Source organism: Candoia aspera, chromosome 8, assembly GCF_035149785.1.
Source record: "Candoia aspera isolate rCanAsp1 chromosome 8, rCanAsp1.hap2, whole genome shotgun sequence".
Classification (NCBI taxonomy): Eukaryota; Metazoa; Chordata; class Lepidosauria; order Squamata; family Boidae; genus Candoia; species Candoia aspera.
In genome coordinates, this window is record NC_086160.1 from 32,275,626 (window position 1) to 32,290,839 (window position 15,214).

Consider the following 15,214-nt stretch of genomic DNA (forward strand, 5'->3'; position numbering starts at 1 on the left):
TTTTAAGTGGTAGCAACTGGGAATGTTGGGAGGAAACTATCATTTCATTGTGGGTTTCAAGATACAACAACAAGCAAAACTGCAGCATAATAATACATGCACACCAGATTTCAGGAGAGTCAATTTCAACAAGCTTAGAGAAGTACTAGGCAGATTCCCCTGGACAGGCATCATTGGGTTAAAATGACTAGAGGAGGGTTGGGAGCTTCTCAAAAATACAATTACACACAGTTCCAATGAGAATAAAAAAATGAAGATGTTGTAGCTGCATAGGGAGCTTTGACTGGCACAAGAGTTAAAAGGAACTTGCAGAAGAAAAAATTGGAAAGGCTAAAGTGCAAAAGGAACTTAAGTTTGCAAAGAAAACTAAAAGCAGGAAAAAAAAAGCCTTTTGAGGATAGTAAAAAAAAAAATGTGAAGAGAGGACAGAACTTCCCAACTCCTACTTTGTTTTGGTCTTCCTCCCAGAGGGAAATTGTATGCAGATGGGATTAAACAGAACAATTGGCACAAGAAAGGAATGAGAACCCAAGGTAAGTTAGGTTAGGTGCATCTGGCTACCACGAATGAGTCTCTCTAGGACCAAGTCAGTTACATCTGAAAATCTTGAAGAATCTCAAGGATGTCATCTTGGAGCCCCTTTGTGTAATCTTTGAGAAATCATAGTGCTAGAGGATTGGAGAAGATGTTCCTATCTTCAAAATAAAAGACAAAAGAGGACTCAGGTAATTAAGGATTGATGGGTTGATGTTGATACCGGGCAAAATTCTGGAGCAGATTATTAAACATAAGTTTAATATAAGTTTATCAAGAACAAGCCATTCTAGATCACCTAATTTTCCTTTTCTGATAAAATGATGAGTTTTGTGGACTGCAGGATTGCAATTCACATAATGTACCTGGAGTTCAGCAAAGCATTTAATGAAGTATCCCATGCCATCCTAGAGAATGTATGGCTGGCCCAGACTATGCTACCTTTAAATGGATACAGAGCTGATTGAACAATCATATCCAACAAGTATCCAACCAAGCTGGAAGAGGATGTCTACTGGTATACTACAGATCTTGGTTCTGTATTGTTCAACATAGTTATAAATGACTTGGATGAAGGTTCTGGGAGTCTTGGTGGATCACAAGCTGAATATGAGTCAACAGTGTGATGCAGCTGCAAGAAAATGAAAAAAATAATCCTAGGTTATATCAACAAACATACAAGGTCAAGATCAAGAGAAGTCATTATTCCCTTCTATTCTGTGTTGGTAAACCATGCCTAGAACATTCATCCAGTGTGGGACCTTGTATTTTAGGAAGGAGTTTTGACAAACAGGATGCTGTCCAGCGAGCAGCAACCAAGATGTTAAGAGGCCTGGAAGGAACAAAAATATGAGGAATGGTTAAAGGACTGTTTGTAAGTTTAGACTGTGAAGAGAATGCTTTGGACAAATATGATAACTGAAGATGGGATACATATTTCAGTGTTGCTTCAGAAGACAAGACAAGAAACAATAGGTTTAAATGATGAGGAAAAAGTTTTCAACTAGACATCAGAATAATTTCCAAATGGTAATAGTTGTTCAATGGTGGAACAGATTGCCTTGAGAGGTGGTGACTCTCTTTTGCTGGAAGTATTTAATAGTGATTGGATAGCCATTTGTTGGGAAGCTGTAGTAATAGATTCCTTTACTAGGTTGAGGTGGACTAGATGATTTCCAAAGTACTTTCCAGCCCTTACACTGTGTGATTTTATAATAAATTGCAAGTGAGTCCTTGTAGGAAAGTGATTCTTATCTGGCAGGGCTTACTGTGTTTTTCTTTGATGTTTTGTCAGTACACCCGTTTACATTTTAGGTTTTACCTGTCTTCCATTCTGTTTTTCTTCAACATCCTTTCTCATGTCTCTGATTAGCAGTATGCATTCTCAATTCTTTATGCTGCTAAGATACTTCTCATTTTAGGAGTTATAACTGTTCCCACATGTTTTGAAATGCTTATTTTACAAGAGTGGTTAGTTGTCTTAACTTTAGTCATCAGAGCTTCATTAATTAATTAGTAAAATGACAGGATCTTCCTGAGATTAAGCTTTCTGACCCAAAAGGCCAGCTTTAATGCAAGATACATTGTTCTTGTTTTGTGAGTATATTTTGCATGTCCTGATATATGCTTCATTTGGCCAATCTGCAGTTACACATTTGGAAAATCTAGGGGCTCTCTGTTGTTCTATCTGTAAATGTTTTAATAGCTAATGCTAGTAAAATTAAGCTTTTCCCCCATTTTTTTTTTTCTATATATAAAAGTAATAGTAGCATCACAGTTATCTAGGGCCATGCTTTCTCACTGTATCAGCTTGTAGAACAGAGGAGGACATTCCATGGCTTTCTAGAGTCCCTAAATTACAGTTTACAGCATCTCTTTACACTGGCAATATTATCTGGCCTAGAACCGCTTAGAGTTACAGTCCAGTGAATATGGAAGGCCATAAGTTCATGTATCTATTAAAGAATTATTGATTTAGATTGCAATCTGTAACTGTCCTCTTCATATGTATTTTGGAGACTGAATTTAGAGACAAATGATTAGGCCAATGGCCTCTTATTAAACAAATCCTATCCCATTTTTTTTGTTTAATTTGGCCACATTAAAACAAGGTCTCTCTATAAATACTGATTGCAGAATCCTTTCACTGGTGTGATTTTACTCACTCTTCCTTGTCTTGTCTTCAAAACCTGTAATATATGTTGTTTTCAGTGCACTGAAAACAACACAAGAGATGAAACCTTCAAATCATTGTGGTTGTTGTGCTGTACCATTGTCCCCATGTATTTATATAGCCTGCTTACACAAAGAGGCAGCTGTGTTTCTCATGCAACCTCAAGTCTTCAGTTATTGTGAGGAAGGAACTAATAATGAAAATACAAAGTAGTTCAAGCTCTTCCTGCAGTTTCTCCCTTCCCTAAGCCCTATGCATACACATCCATTCTCAGTGTCTTGAGGCAAACCCATCATTCTCAACCAATGTTTCTGTTGATAAATAAATTACAAAATAAAGGAAAAAGAAGCAGAAGACAAAAGCAGTTAATACATTTAAATTTATTTCTAGAGTCATTAACAGTTATTTCTGTTGTCAGAGCATTCGGTATTCTCATTGAATGTTTTAATTTATAATTTATAATTCAGCCAGTAGCTTCTGTTAAGTATTTCTGCTGAGAAATCAGTACATTCCATTCAAAGGAGCTCTGTCAATTGTATTTGCCAATCCCAATGGAATTTATATGGATATTTTAGCTTTTAAAATAATTTAAAACAATTCTGATGGTGGTTGAAAAGGACTCCTAGGTACCCAATTTATTTCTCTAAATTCTAAATGGCTTAAAACTTAAATCTGTAAATTACATTATAGTAGAAATTAAAATGAACAAAGCCTTATATTTCCCCTGTGGGAAATGAGTTTAATTAAAATAAATAAATAAATATGTTGCCACCTTCTTGTAATGTTTTACACTGAATTCAAAGTTATACCTAGCTTGTCTTAACTGGTATGAGGTATTACTTCAAAAGAACTAATGATGTTAACAAAATGTTCAAAAAAATTTATTACTGCAAGGAATGGGGTTTTTTTTATACATGACTAGCTAATCATAGCTGATCTGGCAAAGTTAAACAGCATCAGACTTTATCAGTATTATGATGGGAGACCACAAGGAAAGCCTTGAGCTAATTTTGATTTAAAAAAAATAAAAAACAAGGCAGTGGCAGATGGTGGAACATTCTGAATGACAGCTCCTGGGGGCAAGGGGAAGGGAAGAAAGAAGGAAAATAATCTGCTAGCTGATATATATAGATGTGTAGAAATGAGTAGTGAGAGCACAGAAAAAGTGACAGGGCCTGTTGGAGATGAAAGTGTGAATGAAAATGGTGACTGGTGAGTATCTGCTTAGAAAAAGCATACATGCATACACACGAACGCCTAAAGAATTGTTGTTTTAATTGCTTAATATAAGATATTTAGAGAATTAATGAATGCTAAGAGGGTGATAAGAGGTTCTAAATGGAGGATGACAAACCCTGTTTTGATATTGTTAGAAGTGGTTCTTGCAAAAAAAGAAAAAGCTGAGAAAAAAGGAAAGAAGTAAAAGAAATGAGAGTGAAAGTAGAAAGAGTACAGGAAGAGAAACTTGTTAACTGTGAAAAAGTATTAGATGGAATGTGGACCTAAGGAAAGAGGATGTAGAAGCTGTATGAATCAAAGTAAAAAGAGTTATGTTACAGAGTGACAGAGTGTGTGGAGCTGAACTAGTAGTAGTGGGGTAGATATGAGGAAAGATGCTTGGTAGAGTGATGAAAAGTTATTGAATATTTGTGTGAATATGGAGCTGAAGGTTGGTTGCTGCATGTGGTGAGAACAGTATATGATGGAAGTAAAGCATGTATAAGAATAAATGGAATGCTTAGCAAATAGTTTAGCACTAAATAGGAATAAGACAAGGATGTCTTGACTAGATTTCTAAGGAATATTTGTATTGATTTTAGAGGTATGGGTTTGGATACTCTCAAGTGTAATTTTGTATGCAGATAATGTCATGTTGCTGACTGGGAGCCCAAATGATTTGCAATGAACTTTACATGGATCATATGATGCTATGAGGAATATGGATCTGAAAATTAGTCTAGCAAAGACCAAGTTAGTCGTGTTTGATTTATATGTTATAAATCAATGGTGAAAACTGAAACAAATAGATGTATTTGTGTACATGCAGTATACTGACACATGTAGGATTCTCCCCCAAAATAATCTTCAAAATCTTGGTTTGTTTACTTAACTGTCTGTGTCTTGTCTTGGAATGAATGAGTCTTCTTTATTCATGGATCTGAGATAGTGTGCTTTCTATTAGCTTGTTGAATGTAATGTAGATTCTTTTTAGAACATATTTTATATGTTATAGTGATAACACATTGTTTTCACATTAAAAAAAAGATGCATAAACAGCACATAATGTGTCATTCACAGAATAGGCTGAACTTGCCAGTGAATCTTGCCAAAAACCCTAGAAAAGAGCATCTTCAAAGGACAGTTCATCCCAGAAAATAATGTCTTCAAAGGGTATATCTCTTCAATCTTTAGTAAGAGATTCTTTTTCATATATATAACTTTTATATTTTTAATTAAGAATTTTGATCAAAATAGTAAAATCTAATACAAACTAAACTTAAAGAAAAGAGAATAGAAAGGAGTAAAAAGTGCAAGGAAAAAGAAAAAAAGAGAAGAAAGAGAAAAGTAAGAATATAATAAAGAGAAAAGAAATATATAAAGAAGTTACTTACAACCTTTATAACAAATATAAACAAGTGACCCTTCACCCCTCTAAAGTTATAAGTATTTATCTCTTCATCCCATATCCCATTTCTTATCTATAAACAAATCCATGAAACTTAATCTTTCCTTCAGTCTTGGTGTCAGCAGAAAGCCCATAAAGGGTTGCCAGAAGTAACCACATATTTTATTTTAACCTTAATCAAATAAACCAACTTTATATTCCTTCCTTTTACTTCTAACAGCCTTAATCTTTAGTTCATTCAAATATTGCTATAGAATTTGATTTCTCTTCATTTCTTCTTTGTCTCATCACATAAAGTTCTTCAAGGCTTTAACAAGACTCTTTTGTAAATTCAATAGGAAAAAAAAATATCTGGGTCACTCTCTTTATCATTTATATTTCCCTTTTCAATTTTAAAATTTAAAATTTTGTAGGTCCAGTGAAACACCCTTTTCTAAGTCATTCTCTTGGCCTGTCAGTTGTAATGTACAACTGACATACAAATGTCAGTTGTATCCAGTTTCAATACCATCTTTATCTTGTCAGATAAAATTTGTTCTATATCTGTCATTTCTTCAATGACATCTTCTGGACATAGTCTATCCATAGAAGCAGACATCATTACTGACATTGTTGATATTGTGGCTACCATTTTCTGATTCCATTCTTCAAAAGTCTCCTTCAGTATTTTTATTGTTATAACATTCTGCATCCTTTTATATGCTTGTATAACAGCCTTGTGTGGTGCAGAATGGTAGGCGGAAGTATTGCGACCGAAACTCTCCCCACGACCTGAGTTCAATCCCAGCGGAAGCTGGATTCTCAGGTAGCTGGCTCAGGTCAACTCAACCTTCCATACTTCTGAGGTTGGTAAAATGAGTATCCAGCTTGCTGGAGAAGGTGATGACTGGGGAAGGCAATGGCAAACCACCCCGCTATAGTCTGCCAAGAAAATGTCACGAAAGTGGCGTCCCCCCAAAGGGTCAAACATGACTAGGTGCTTGCACAGGGGACCTTTCACCTTTCAGCATATATTTACCTAAAATCTTTAGTCCCCTCTAGTGTCCAATTTTTGAGATCACAAAATTGGTTATCTTTGTTATGTCTTGTAAAAATCAAAATGGATCTATTTCTCATGAGAAGCTGTTTGTTCTTTATAATTAATTCCAAAATCTTATTGTAAGAGTTTCAATATTCCAAATTTATGTGGACCTTTGGTCCACTTATAACTTTCTTCGATCAAAATTTTATTTAGCTTTTTAATATTGAAAAAAAGATAGAAGCTAATTCCTTAGTTCTCTTCTACAGAAAACTTGCACAAAAGATAGGAAGTTATTCTTAATATTTGACTTCCACCTATTTGTATTTAAAATAATTGCTACCTTTTTCTTAACTTCACTGAATAGGATATCTTTTTGTTTCAGAAATTCTTTTTGATATTTCACATTATTATTACAACTCCAATATCCATCGATTTCCTAATTTAAGAACACCTAGTTCTCTTTATCTGTTTTCAAATACTTTGCAGTCTTTACAGAGTTTGGCATACCCATTATGAATAGTTATCTCAGTAGATCCTGCTTCTTACTATTGATTACTTGATGGGGAAATATGCATTCTTAAAAACTGACAGATAATTTATAGATCTGGAGAACCACATGGCATCAAGTTCAGAGACTGATTTCCATTTCTTTTGTGGTATATTATTGATACAAACAGAGGTAGTCTTTGCTTAACGACCACAATTGGGACCAGCAACTCCATCACTAAGTGATGTGGTCATTAAGTGAGATGTCACATGGCCACGATGGATTACAACATCATTTCTGCCACAATCATTAAGCAATTTGCCCGCGGTCATTAAGCGAAACATCACATGAATGCGACTTATATCTTTACTGTCAGCTTCCCCATTGATTCTGCTTGTTGGAAGCCAACTGTGAAGCACACAAATGGTGATCACATGACTGCAGCACACTGCAACAGTCATAAACACCTGCTAGTTGCAGAGTGCCTGAATCTCGATCACATGATCATGGGGATGCTGTGACATTCATAAATGTGAGGACCAGATGTAAAGTTACTTTTTCAGTGCCATCATAATTTCAAACAGTCACTAAACAGGGAAGTAGTAAAGTGAGGACTACCTGTATATTCTTGCCACAATTGTATATAGCTCTCTATTTGTTTTAGACAGAGAATGTAAACTTAGGCACTTAGGTTATTATCTCTAAGTCTCAAAATGTACTGCTTTCTATTTATGTGGCATGAAGATATTTAAGAACTTTAAGTAACAAATATCTTAATAAAAGGAACTGTTTATGTATAAATATAAAATCGGGGCTTTGGGTTCATATACTCTCTGCTTTCTCTCCCATTAGTGATTCCTGCATTCTATTCTGCTTTGCACAAAAAAAACAAAAAAATCCAAAAACCTATTTCTATTTTTTTTTAAAAAACAGAAAAAATGAATTACAATTACTGGAAAAAATAGAAGTTATGGACCTTTTTCTAAGCAGAAGACTCCTGAGAGTATATGAAGTTGTTTGAATCACTCCAAATTATTTTCTACTGAAATCAGTATGACGAAAGTGCCTTAAAATTAACAAGAAGAACTTTGATTAGTCATGCCATTTATATTTGCTACATATGATTAATATGTTCAGTATGAAGCAGATTGCTCACAGAATAGTTTCTAATTATTAAAGTGAAATACAGAAAAGCAGTTATGTGTCATTGTGAATAACCATACACTGTTCCACCTCTAAGAGATACTAAAACTGGAAAGCTTATTCCTAAAATGGAAAGCTACAGAATAGGAAAAGGAATTAATTTCTTGGTTCTAATCTCAAAGGTGATACACTTTTAATGTTTTGAATGTCAGCTGCCACCATAAAAGTGGGTATAAATAAACTTTAGATCTGCTCACTCAGTTGCTGTCCTTCTATCAGGATCTGTCACTGTGAGGGAGACGATGAAAGCCCCCTCATCACACCATGTCGCTGCACAGGGACTCTACGTTTTGTTCATCAGGCTTGTCTACATCAGTGGATTAAGAGCTCAGACACACGTTGCTGTGAACTCTGCAAGTATGACTTCATAATGGAGACTAAACTCAAACCTCTCCGAAAGGTAAGATGCAATTAAATCCAACCAACTATAAACTGTCATTACTCTCTATTTTTCATTTTGCTTGATATATGAAACTACGTGTAATTGTATTTGTGTTGATTGGTATTGTGCTATCTGTTCATTGTATTATTTTTGTAAATGGGAGTCAGCTGTTACAATACTTCTGGTAAACTGATCCAAACTTGTAAAAGGACTTCCTCTGAAAAACATGCCATACATATGTAACATTCATATTATCCAGAGACATACAATATTTCTAGACTGAATGCCACTATTGGCATTTGAGTAGTATGTTGGAGGCTGTATACCCTGAAGTAGGGAGAAGGCAGGACAATTCTAAATTGGATTTCATTTTGTTGACATTTTAAATCTAATTATCATTTAATACAGTAATATGATTACTACCTAGTCATGTATTTAATCATTCTTTCCTTCTGTCCCATTAATGTTCACATTGAAGGAGGCCACTGGTCTCTGGGAGTCATATCCAGACCTTTTGAGCAGGGGAGAGGCAAACATACAGCACAGGGGCCTCAGTTTGTGCCCCATTGCTATAGTTCTGTGAACTGATAAGAGTATTATTTGAACAGCATTGGTATTATTATTGCCTAGTTAAGTATGCTTTAGAAATAAACCCTAAACATGCCTTTTCAGGTCTGTGAATGTTTCCATATCACATGTATTTCTGCAGTTTTTCCAAGAGTTTTCACCACAACCAAAAGTTAGTAAAATATGAGAGGGCTGTTATTGTCTCATTTGATCAAATTCTTTGTTCAGCAATTTGGGAAAAGGAAATGCAACTTCTTTACTGCATCACAAAACTAAATCATGCATTTATTGGTAATTTATTAGAATATATTTAAAACTTTGTATATGTCATGATGCAGAAAAGGAAAAGGAATTGTTTGAAGAGATATATCCTAAAGGTTAGTGATTTGTTTTAAAAATATTTCTATTCCTATGATTGTAAATATGTGTTGAGAGTTATTTAAAAATTTCAAAAGGTGGTTATGGTAGAAATTTGGAGTTCTGCCAAGCATTTTATCTCTACAGGTGTCATAAGCTTTCTAAATTATATTTGTTAATAAGAAAAGCCAGATAATTTTGCAAAATACACATAAACCTGCAGCATGTAAAATTCTGTTTTTTTCTGTGACAGAATATAGGTTACTTTCTACTTGCAGAATAATTATAGCAAAAAGTATGCTCAGTTTTCCTCTTATTTTATATATTTTATTCTAGTTCTTTTAGAATATAGTGCCAGGAAAAGTAATTTGCAGTGCATTGAATCATTGTACTTGATGACTAAAAATCTTACTTAACAGCTCCCCTGGTTTGTGACACTTCACCAACATTATCATTATTCTAACACAAAGAGAATTTAGAGCTTTGAGAAAGGGAGGGAGGGAGGTGGGAAGGCAATCTTAGAGTCGTAGGAAACAACATGTTGAACTTTGTGCTTATGTAAATTGCAGTTCACATCACAGTGCATCACTTTTTGGATCCACTTTTAAATTACTTCAGAAATCATCTCATAGACTTAGAGTTTGGTTTCTTTTTTTTTCTGTTTTTTGGCAGCATTCATTGATTCATGTTAACCTTTTCTAATCAAGTGGAACACATCAGAGTCAAAAGGAACTGCAAAATCTAGAAACAGTCAACATAAACATTAATAGCAGTAACTTGTTAAACATATCACAATTCTGTAGATTATATAGCTTTATTTTAGTTACAATGGCAATACAATTGACTAAGATACAATTTTAAAAAGGTATCATACTTCAGTTGTAAAGGTTTTGTATTGATCTTTCAAATGAATATGTTATTACCTGTGTTTATTATGTGTGTGCCAGAAAGTCATGCTGGTTACTGGCTGGGGTAAAATGTCTCTCTGAAGGGATAGACAAAAGTGATCATGCACTTATTTCAGGTAGAGTTTTGAAAACAGACATAGGATTATTTGGTTTCTGTTTGTTGGTGGAGCTGTTGTTTATTGGAGAAGAAGGAACAGACAAAGACAAGCCTATGGATGTTCCACAGACTGATTAAGACTGAGACACATAAAGAAAGTTATGGTAATACCTGGTGATAAAGGAGCAAATGGAAGATGATAATGAGAATGTAGCCACAGGCTTTAGAATTAGCCTGAGAGTAAGCAAGTGTCTGCCATTCTCTCTTCTCTCACACACAAACAACTAAAAAAACAACAACCAAGTAGCTTTAAGCAGATAGGAAAAGAAAAAGAGGAAAAAAAAAACCTAAGATTGTCCAGCAATTAAGAGCCCTGAGCGATTAGGCATTTTCCCATGTCATCTAGGGGAAATCTAAAGCTAGAGAAGAGCTGGAAGATAAGCAAGGAACAATGTAGAATCCATAAAGTAACAGAGATTAATATATAACAGCAACTAAGAAAATAGAAAATCAGGGATTTCTTTTTCTATTCAAGTCATAAATTATCTAGTATATAGTTTGTTTTAATGAAAAAAGAAGTGCTCAGCTGGAAGTTGATTTGTGTATCTAAGTTTAACATATCCTTAAAAAGAACTATAACTAAGTTGGTGCCACTGATGGGTTTCTGCAGATGAAGGGAATGCATATCCTCTTTTGACTGAAAAAACAAAAGGTGTACATAAAACTTTGCAAGTGGAAATTTGGACCTAGGCCTCAAATGATTCTAGAAATTACCGATGTATTGAATCTGGACCCAGACTAGGAGCATTGCTTACACCAGACAATTAGTAAAAGAATGGGAAGCCCTAGCAGACATTGAAGAGACTGAGGGTGCAATGGATGCTACAATAAAACTTAAAACTAAGGATGAGTGTACAAGAAAACATCCTCTGGAAACCTTGGCTAAGGTAATTCAGGAAATTAGGCAGAAGGAAATGGATTGTAGAAGGACTCTTAGTAGGAAGAAAAAAATGGAGAGATAGCAAAGAGAGGCCTTCTGAAGGCAGAAGTTTAGAGAAGTTCATGCCAGAGTTTTCAAGAACTTATTTTCTTGATAAAGGAGACAGAAGTAACAGGTCAGCAGTCCCAACTGTTGAAGCATCTCCCTCACCTATTCATGACAGTAGTGGATCATAGGATGTTATGTTGCCTAAATTAATGGAAGAAGAGGATGTATTACCTATTTTATTATGTTTGAAAGTGTGACTCCTCATGCAGATGTTTAGAAAGAGAATGGGTAACCCTGCTTGTGGGCAAAGCCTTAAGAGTTTGTTCTAGCCTTCCTGCCCAGGAACTATGGAATTGCAATAGAGTTAAAGAAATGATTTTACACAGATATGAAGTCACAAAGTATGAGTACCATCATGATCCTAAAAACAAACCTACAACAGTCTACCATTAATTTATCTCCATTTATTCTTGTGCTCCTTCCCTTTGGAATTTCCTTCTAGAAACTAGATATATAGTATATATATCTACCACCAAAAGCAGAGTCCTAAAGAGACTTATATGCACAATAGGATATCCCAATTATATTCTATTGTTTATGTGAATTTTAAGTGTAAATTGCTTTGAGGAACCAGCTTGGCAGAAGAGGAGGAAGTGAATACAATAAAATCACTTCATGCAGTTATGTTTAAGTAGTGATACCCACTAGAGGAACTGCTTGGAAACAGATACTTTAGAAGACATTCTCTGTAATCCAGAAGAAGGTAATCACATCTTACTCCAATTGAAATCATGTTACATAAGCTATACATTTTATTTGTTTGTTTGTTTAATTTATATCACCACCCATCTCCCCCAATAGGGGACTCTGGGCAGTTTATAATAAAAATAATAAAAACGTATAAACCTAAAATTACAAACTAGGAATATAAATAGAATAAATAGATATAAAACCCAAGAGGAATCCCAATCAGTAGGGGGTGCTATGGTGCCAACCAGTCCCAGGTGGAGCTGTTACCTTTCCCATCCCAAGCAAGGCAGCAGAACCAGGTCTTCAAATTCTTCCAGAAGGCCGGGAGCAAGGAAACCCATCTCAATTACAGGGGCAAGATGTTTCAAAGGGCCGGCAGCACTGCAGAGAAGGCATGCCTCCTGGACCCCATTAGATGGAATTCCTTTGCTTATGGGGTCCGTAGCATGCCTTCTCTACCCGACCAGGTGGGGCGGGTCGATGTTATGGGGATGAGACAGTCCCTCAGGGGACTGGTCCCATGCCATGTAGGGCTTTAAAGGTCATAACCAACACCTTGAATTGGACCCGGAAGCAAACTGGTACCTAATGCAGCTCGTGTAACAGCAGTGTCACATGTGCCGTTTTAACAGCACCAATAACTGTCCGCACAGCCACATTCTGGACCAGCTGAAGCTTCCGTATACTCTTCAAGGGTAGCCCCATGTAGAGTGCTGCATTGATTTGAATAGTTCATACACATTTATGTTTAACTATTGATCTCTCCTCCAACAACCTAAGAGACGGCTTTATACATGGACTTCACCAGATGGACAACACCGAAATCAGATTGATTACATCCTTTGCAGCCAAAGGTGGCGGACATCTGTACAGTCGGTAAAAACAAGGCCTGGAGCTGACTGTAGTTCAGATCACGAACTTCTTCTTGCACAATTTAGGATCAGACTAAAGAGATTAGGGAAGACCCACAGATCAGCTAGATATGAGCTCACTAATATTCCTAAGGAATATGCAGTGGAGGTGAAGAATCGATTTAAGGGACTGGACTTAGTAGATAGGGTCCCGGAAGAACTCTGGACAGAAGTTGGCAGCATTGTTCAGGAGGCGGCAACAAAATACATCCCAAAGAAAGAGAAAACCAAGAAGGCAAAATGGCTGTCTGCTGAGACACTAGAAGTAGCCCAAGAAAGAAGGAAAGCAAAAGGCAACAGTGATAGGGGGAGATATGCCCAATTAAATGCAAAATTCCAGAGGTTAGCCAGAAGAGATAAGGAATTATTTTTAAACAAGCAATGCGCGGAAGTGGAAGAAGACAATAGAATAGGAAGGACAAGAGACCTCTTCCAGAAAATTAGAAACATTGGAGGTAAATTCCAGGCAAAAATGGGTATGATCAAAAACAAAGATGGCAAGGACCTAACAGAAGAAGAAGAGATCAAGAAAAGGTGGCAAGAATATACAGAAAACCTGTATAGGAAGGATAACAATATCGGGGATAGCTTTGACAGTGTGGTCGGTGAGCTAGAGCCAGACATCCTGAAGAGTGAGGTTGAGTGGGCCTTAAGAAGCATTGCTAATAACAAGGCAACAGGAGACGACGGCATCCCAGCTGAACTGTTCAAAATCTTGCAAGATGATGCTGTCAAGGTAATGCATGCTATATGCCAGCAAATTTGGAAAACACAAGAATGGCCATCAGACTGGAAAAAATCAACTTATATCCCCATACCAAAAAAGGGAAACACGAAAGAATGTTCAAACTATCGAACAGTGGCACTCATTTCACATGCCAGTAAGGTAATGCTCAAGATCCTGCAAGGTAGACTTCAGCAGTTCATGGAGCGAGAATTGCCAGATGTACAAGCTGGGTTTAGAAAAGGCAGAGGAACTAGAGACCAAATTGCCAATATCCGCTGGATAATGGAAAAAGCCAGGGAGTTTCAGAAAAACATCTATTTCTGTTTTATTGACTATTCTAAAGCCTTTGACTGTGTGGACCATAACAAATTGTGGCAAGTTCTTAGTGGTATGGGGATACCAAGTCATCTTGTATGCCTCCTGAAGAATCTGTATAACGACCAAGTAGCAACAGTAAGAACAGACCACGGAACAACAGACTGGTTTAAGATTGGGAAAGGAGTACGGCAGGGCTGTATACTCTCACCCTACCTATTCAACTTGTATGCAGAACACATCATGCGACAAGCTGGCCTTGAGGAATCCAAGGCTGGAGTTAAAATCTCTGGAAGAAACATTAACAATCTCAGATATGCAGATGATACCACTTTGATGGCTGAAAGTGAAGAGGAACTGAGGAGCCTTATGATGAAGGTGAAAGAAGAAAGTGCAAAAGCTGGTTTGCAGCTAAACCTCAAAAAAACCAAGATTATGGCAACCAGCTTGATTGATAACTGGCAAATAGAGGGAGAAAATGTAGAAGCAGTGAAAGACTTTGTATTCCTAGGTACAAAGATTACTGCAGATGCTGACTGCAGTCAGGAAATCAGAAGACGCTTAATCCTTGGGAGAAGAGCAATGACAAATCTCGATAAAATAGTTAAGAGCAGAGACATCACACTGACAACAAAGGCCCGCATAGTTAAAGCAATGGTGTTCCCTGTAGTAACATATGGCTGTGAGAGCTGGACCATAAGGAAGGCTGAGCGAAGGAAGATCGATGCTTTTGAACTGTGGTGTTGGAGGAAAATTCTGAGAGTGCCTTGGACTGCAAGAAGATCCAACCAGTCCATCCTCCAGGAAATCAAGCCAGACTGCTCACTTGAGGGAATGATATTAAAGGCAAAACTGAAATACTTTGGCCACATCATGAGAAGACAGGACACCCTGGAGAAGATGCTGATGCTAGGGAGAGTGGAAGGCAAAAGGAAGAGGGGCCGACCAAGGGCAAGATGGATGGATGATATTCTAGAGGTGACGGACTCGTCCCTGGGGGAGCTGGGGGTGTTGACGACCGACAGGAAGCTCTGGCGTGGGCTGGTCCATGAAGTCACGAAGAGTCGGAAGCGACTAAACGAATAAACAACAACATTGATCTCTCCCATCTTGAGATCAGTGATTGTCTCTCTAACAACCCCTCCCCCCACTTTGCATTAAAGTCTAC

The 15,214-nt window shown here is 36.7% G+C and overlaps 1 protein-coding gene across 1 annotated transcript in view; it reads left to right on the plus strand.

The window, feature by feature from the left end:
- Window positions 1-15,214, plus strand: part of MARCHF1 (membrane associated ring-CH-type finger 1) — a 150,725-nt gene that overhangs the window by 103,500 nt on the left and 32,011 nt on the right. Inside the window, exon 5 of the mRNA XM_063310111.1 lies at window positions 8,264-8,444. Within this exon, the coding sequence (XP_063166181.1) occupies window positions 8,264-8,444 (181 nt within the window). The remainder of the gene's footprint in view (window positions 1-8,263; window positions 8,445-15,214) is intronic.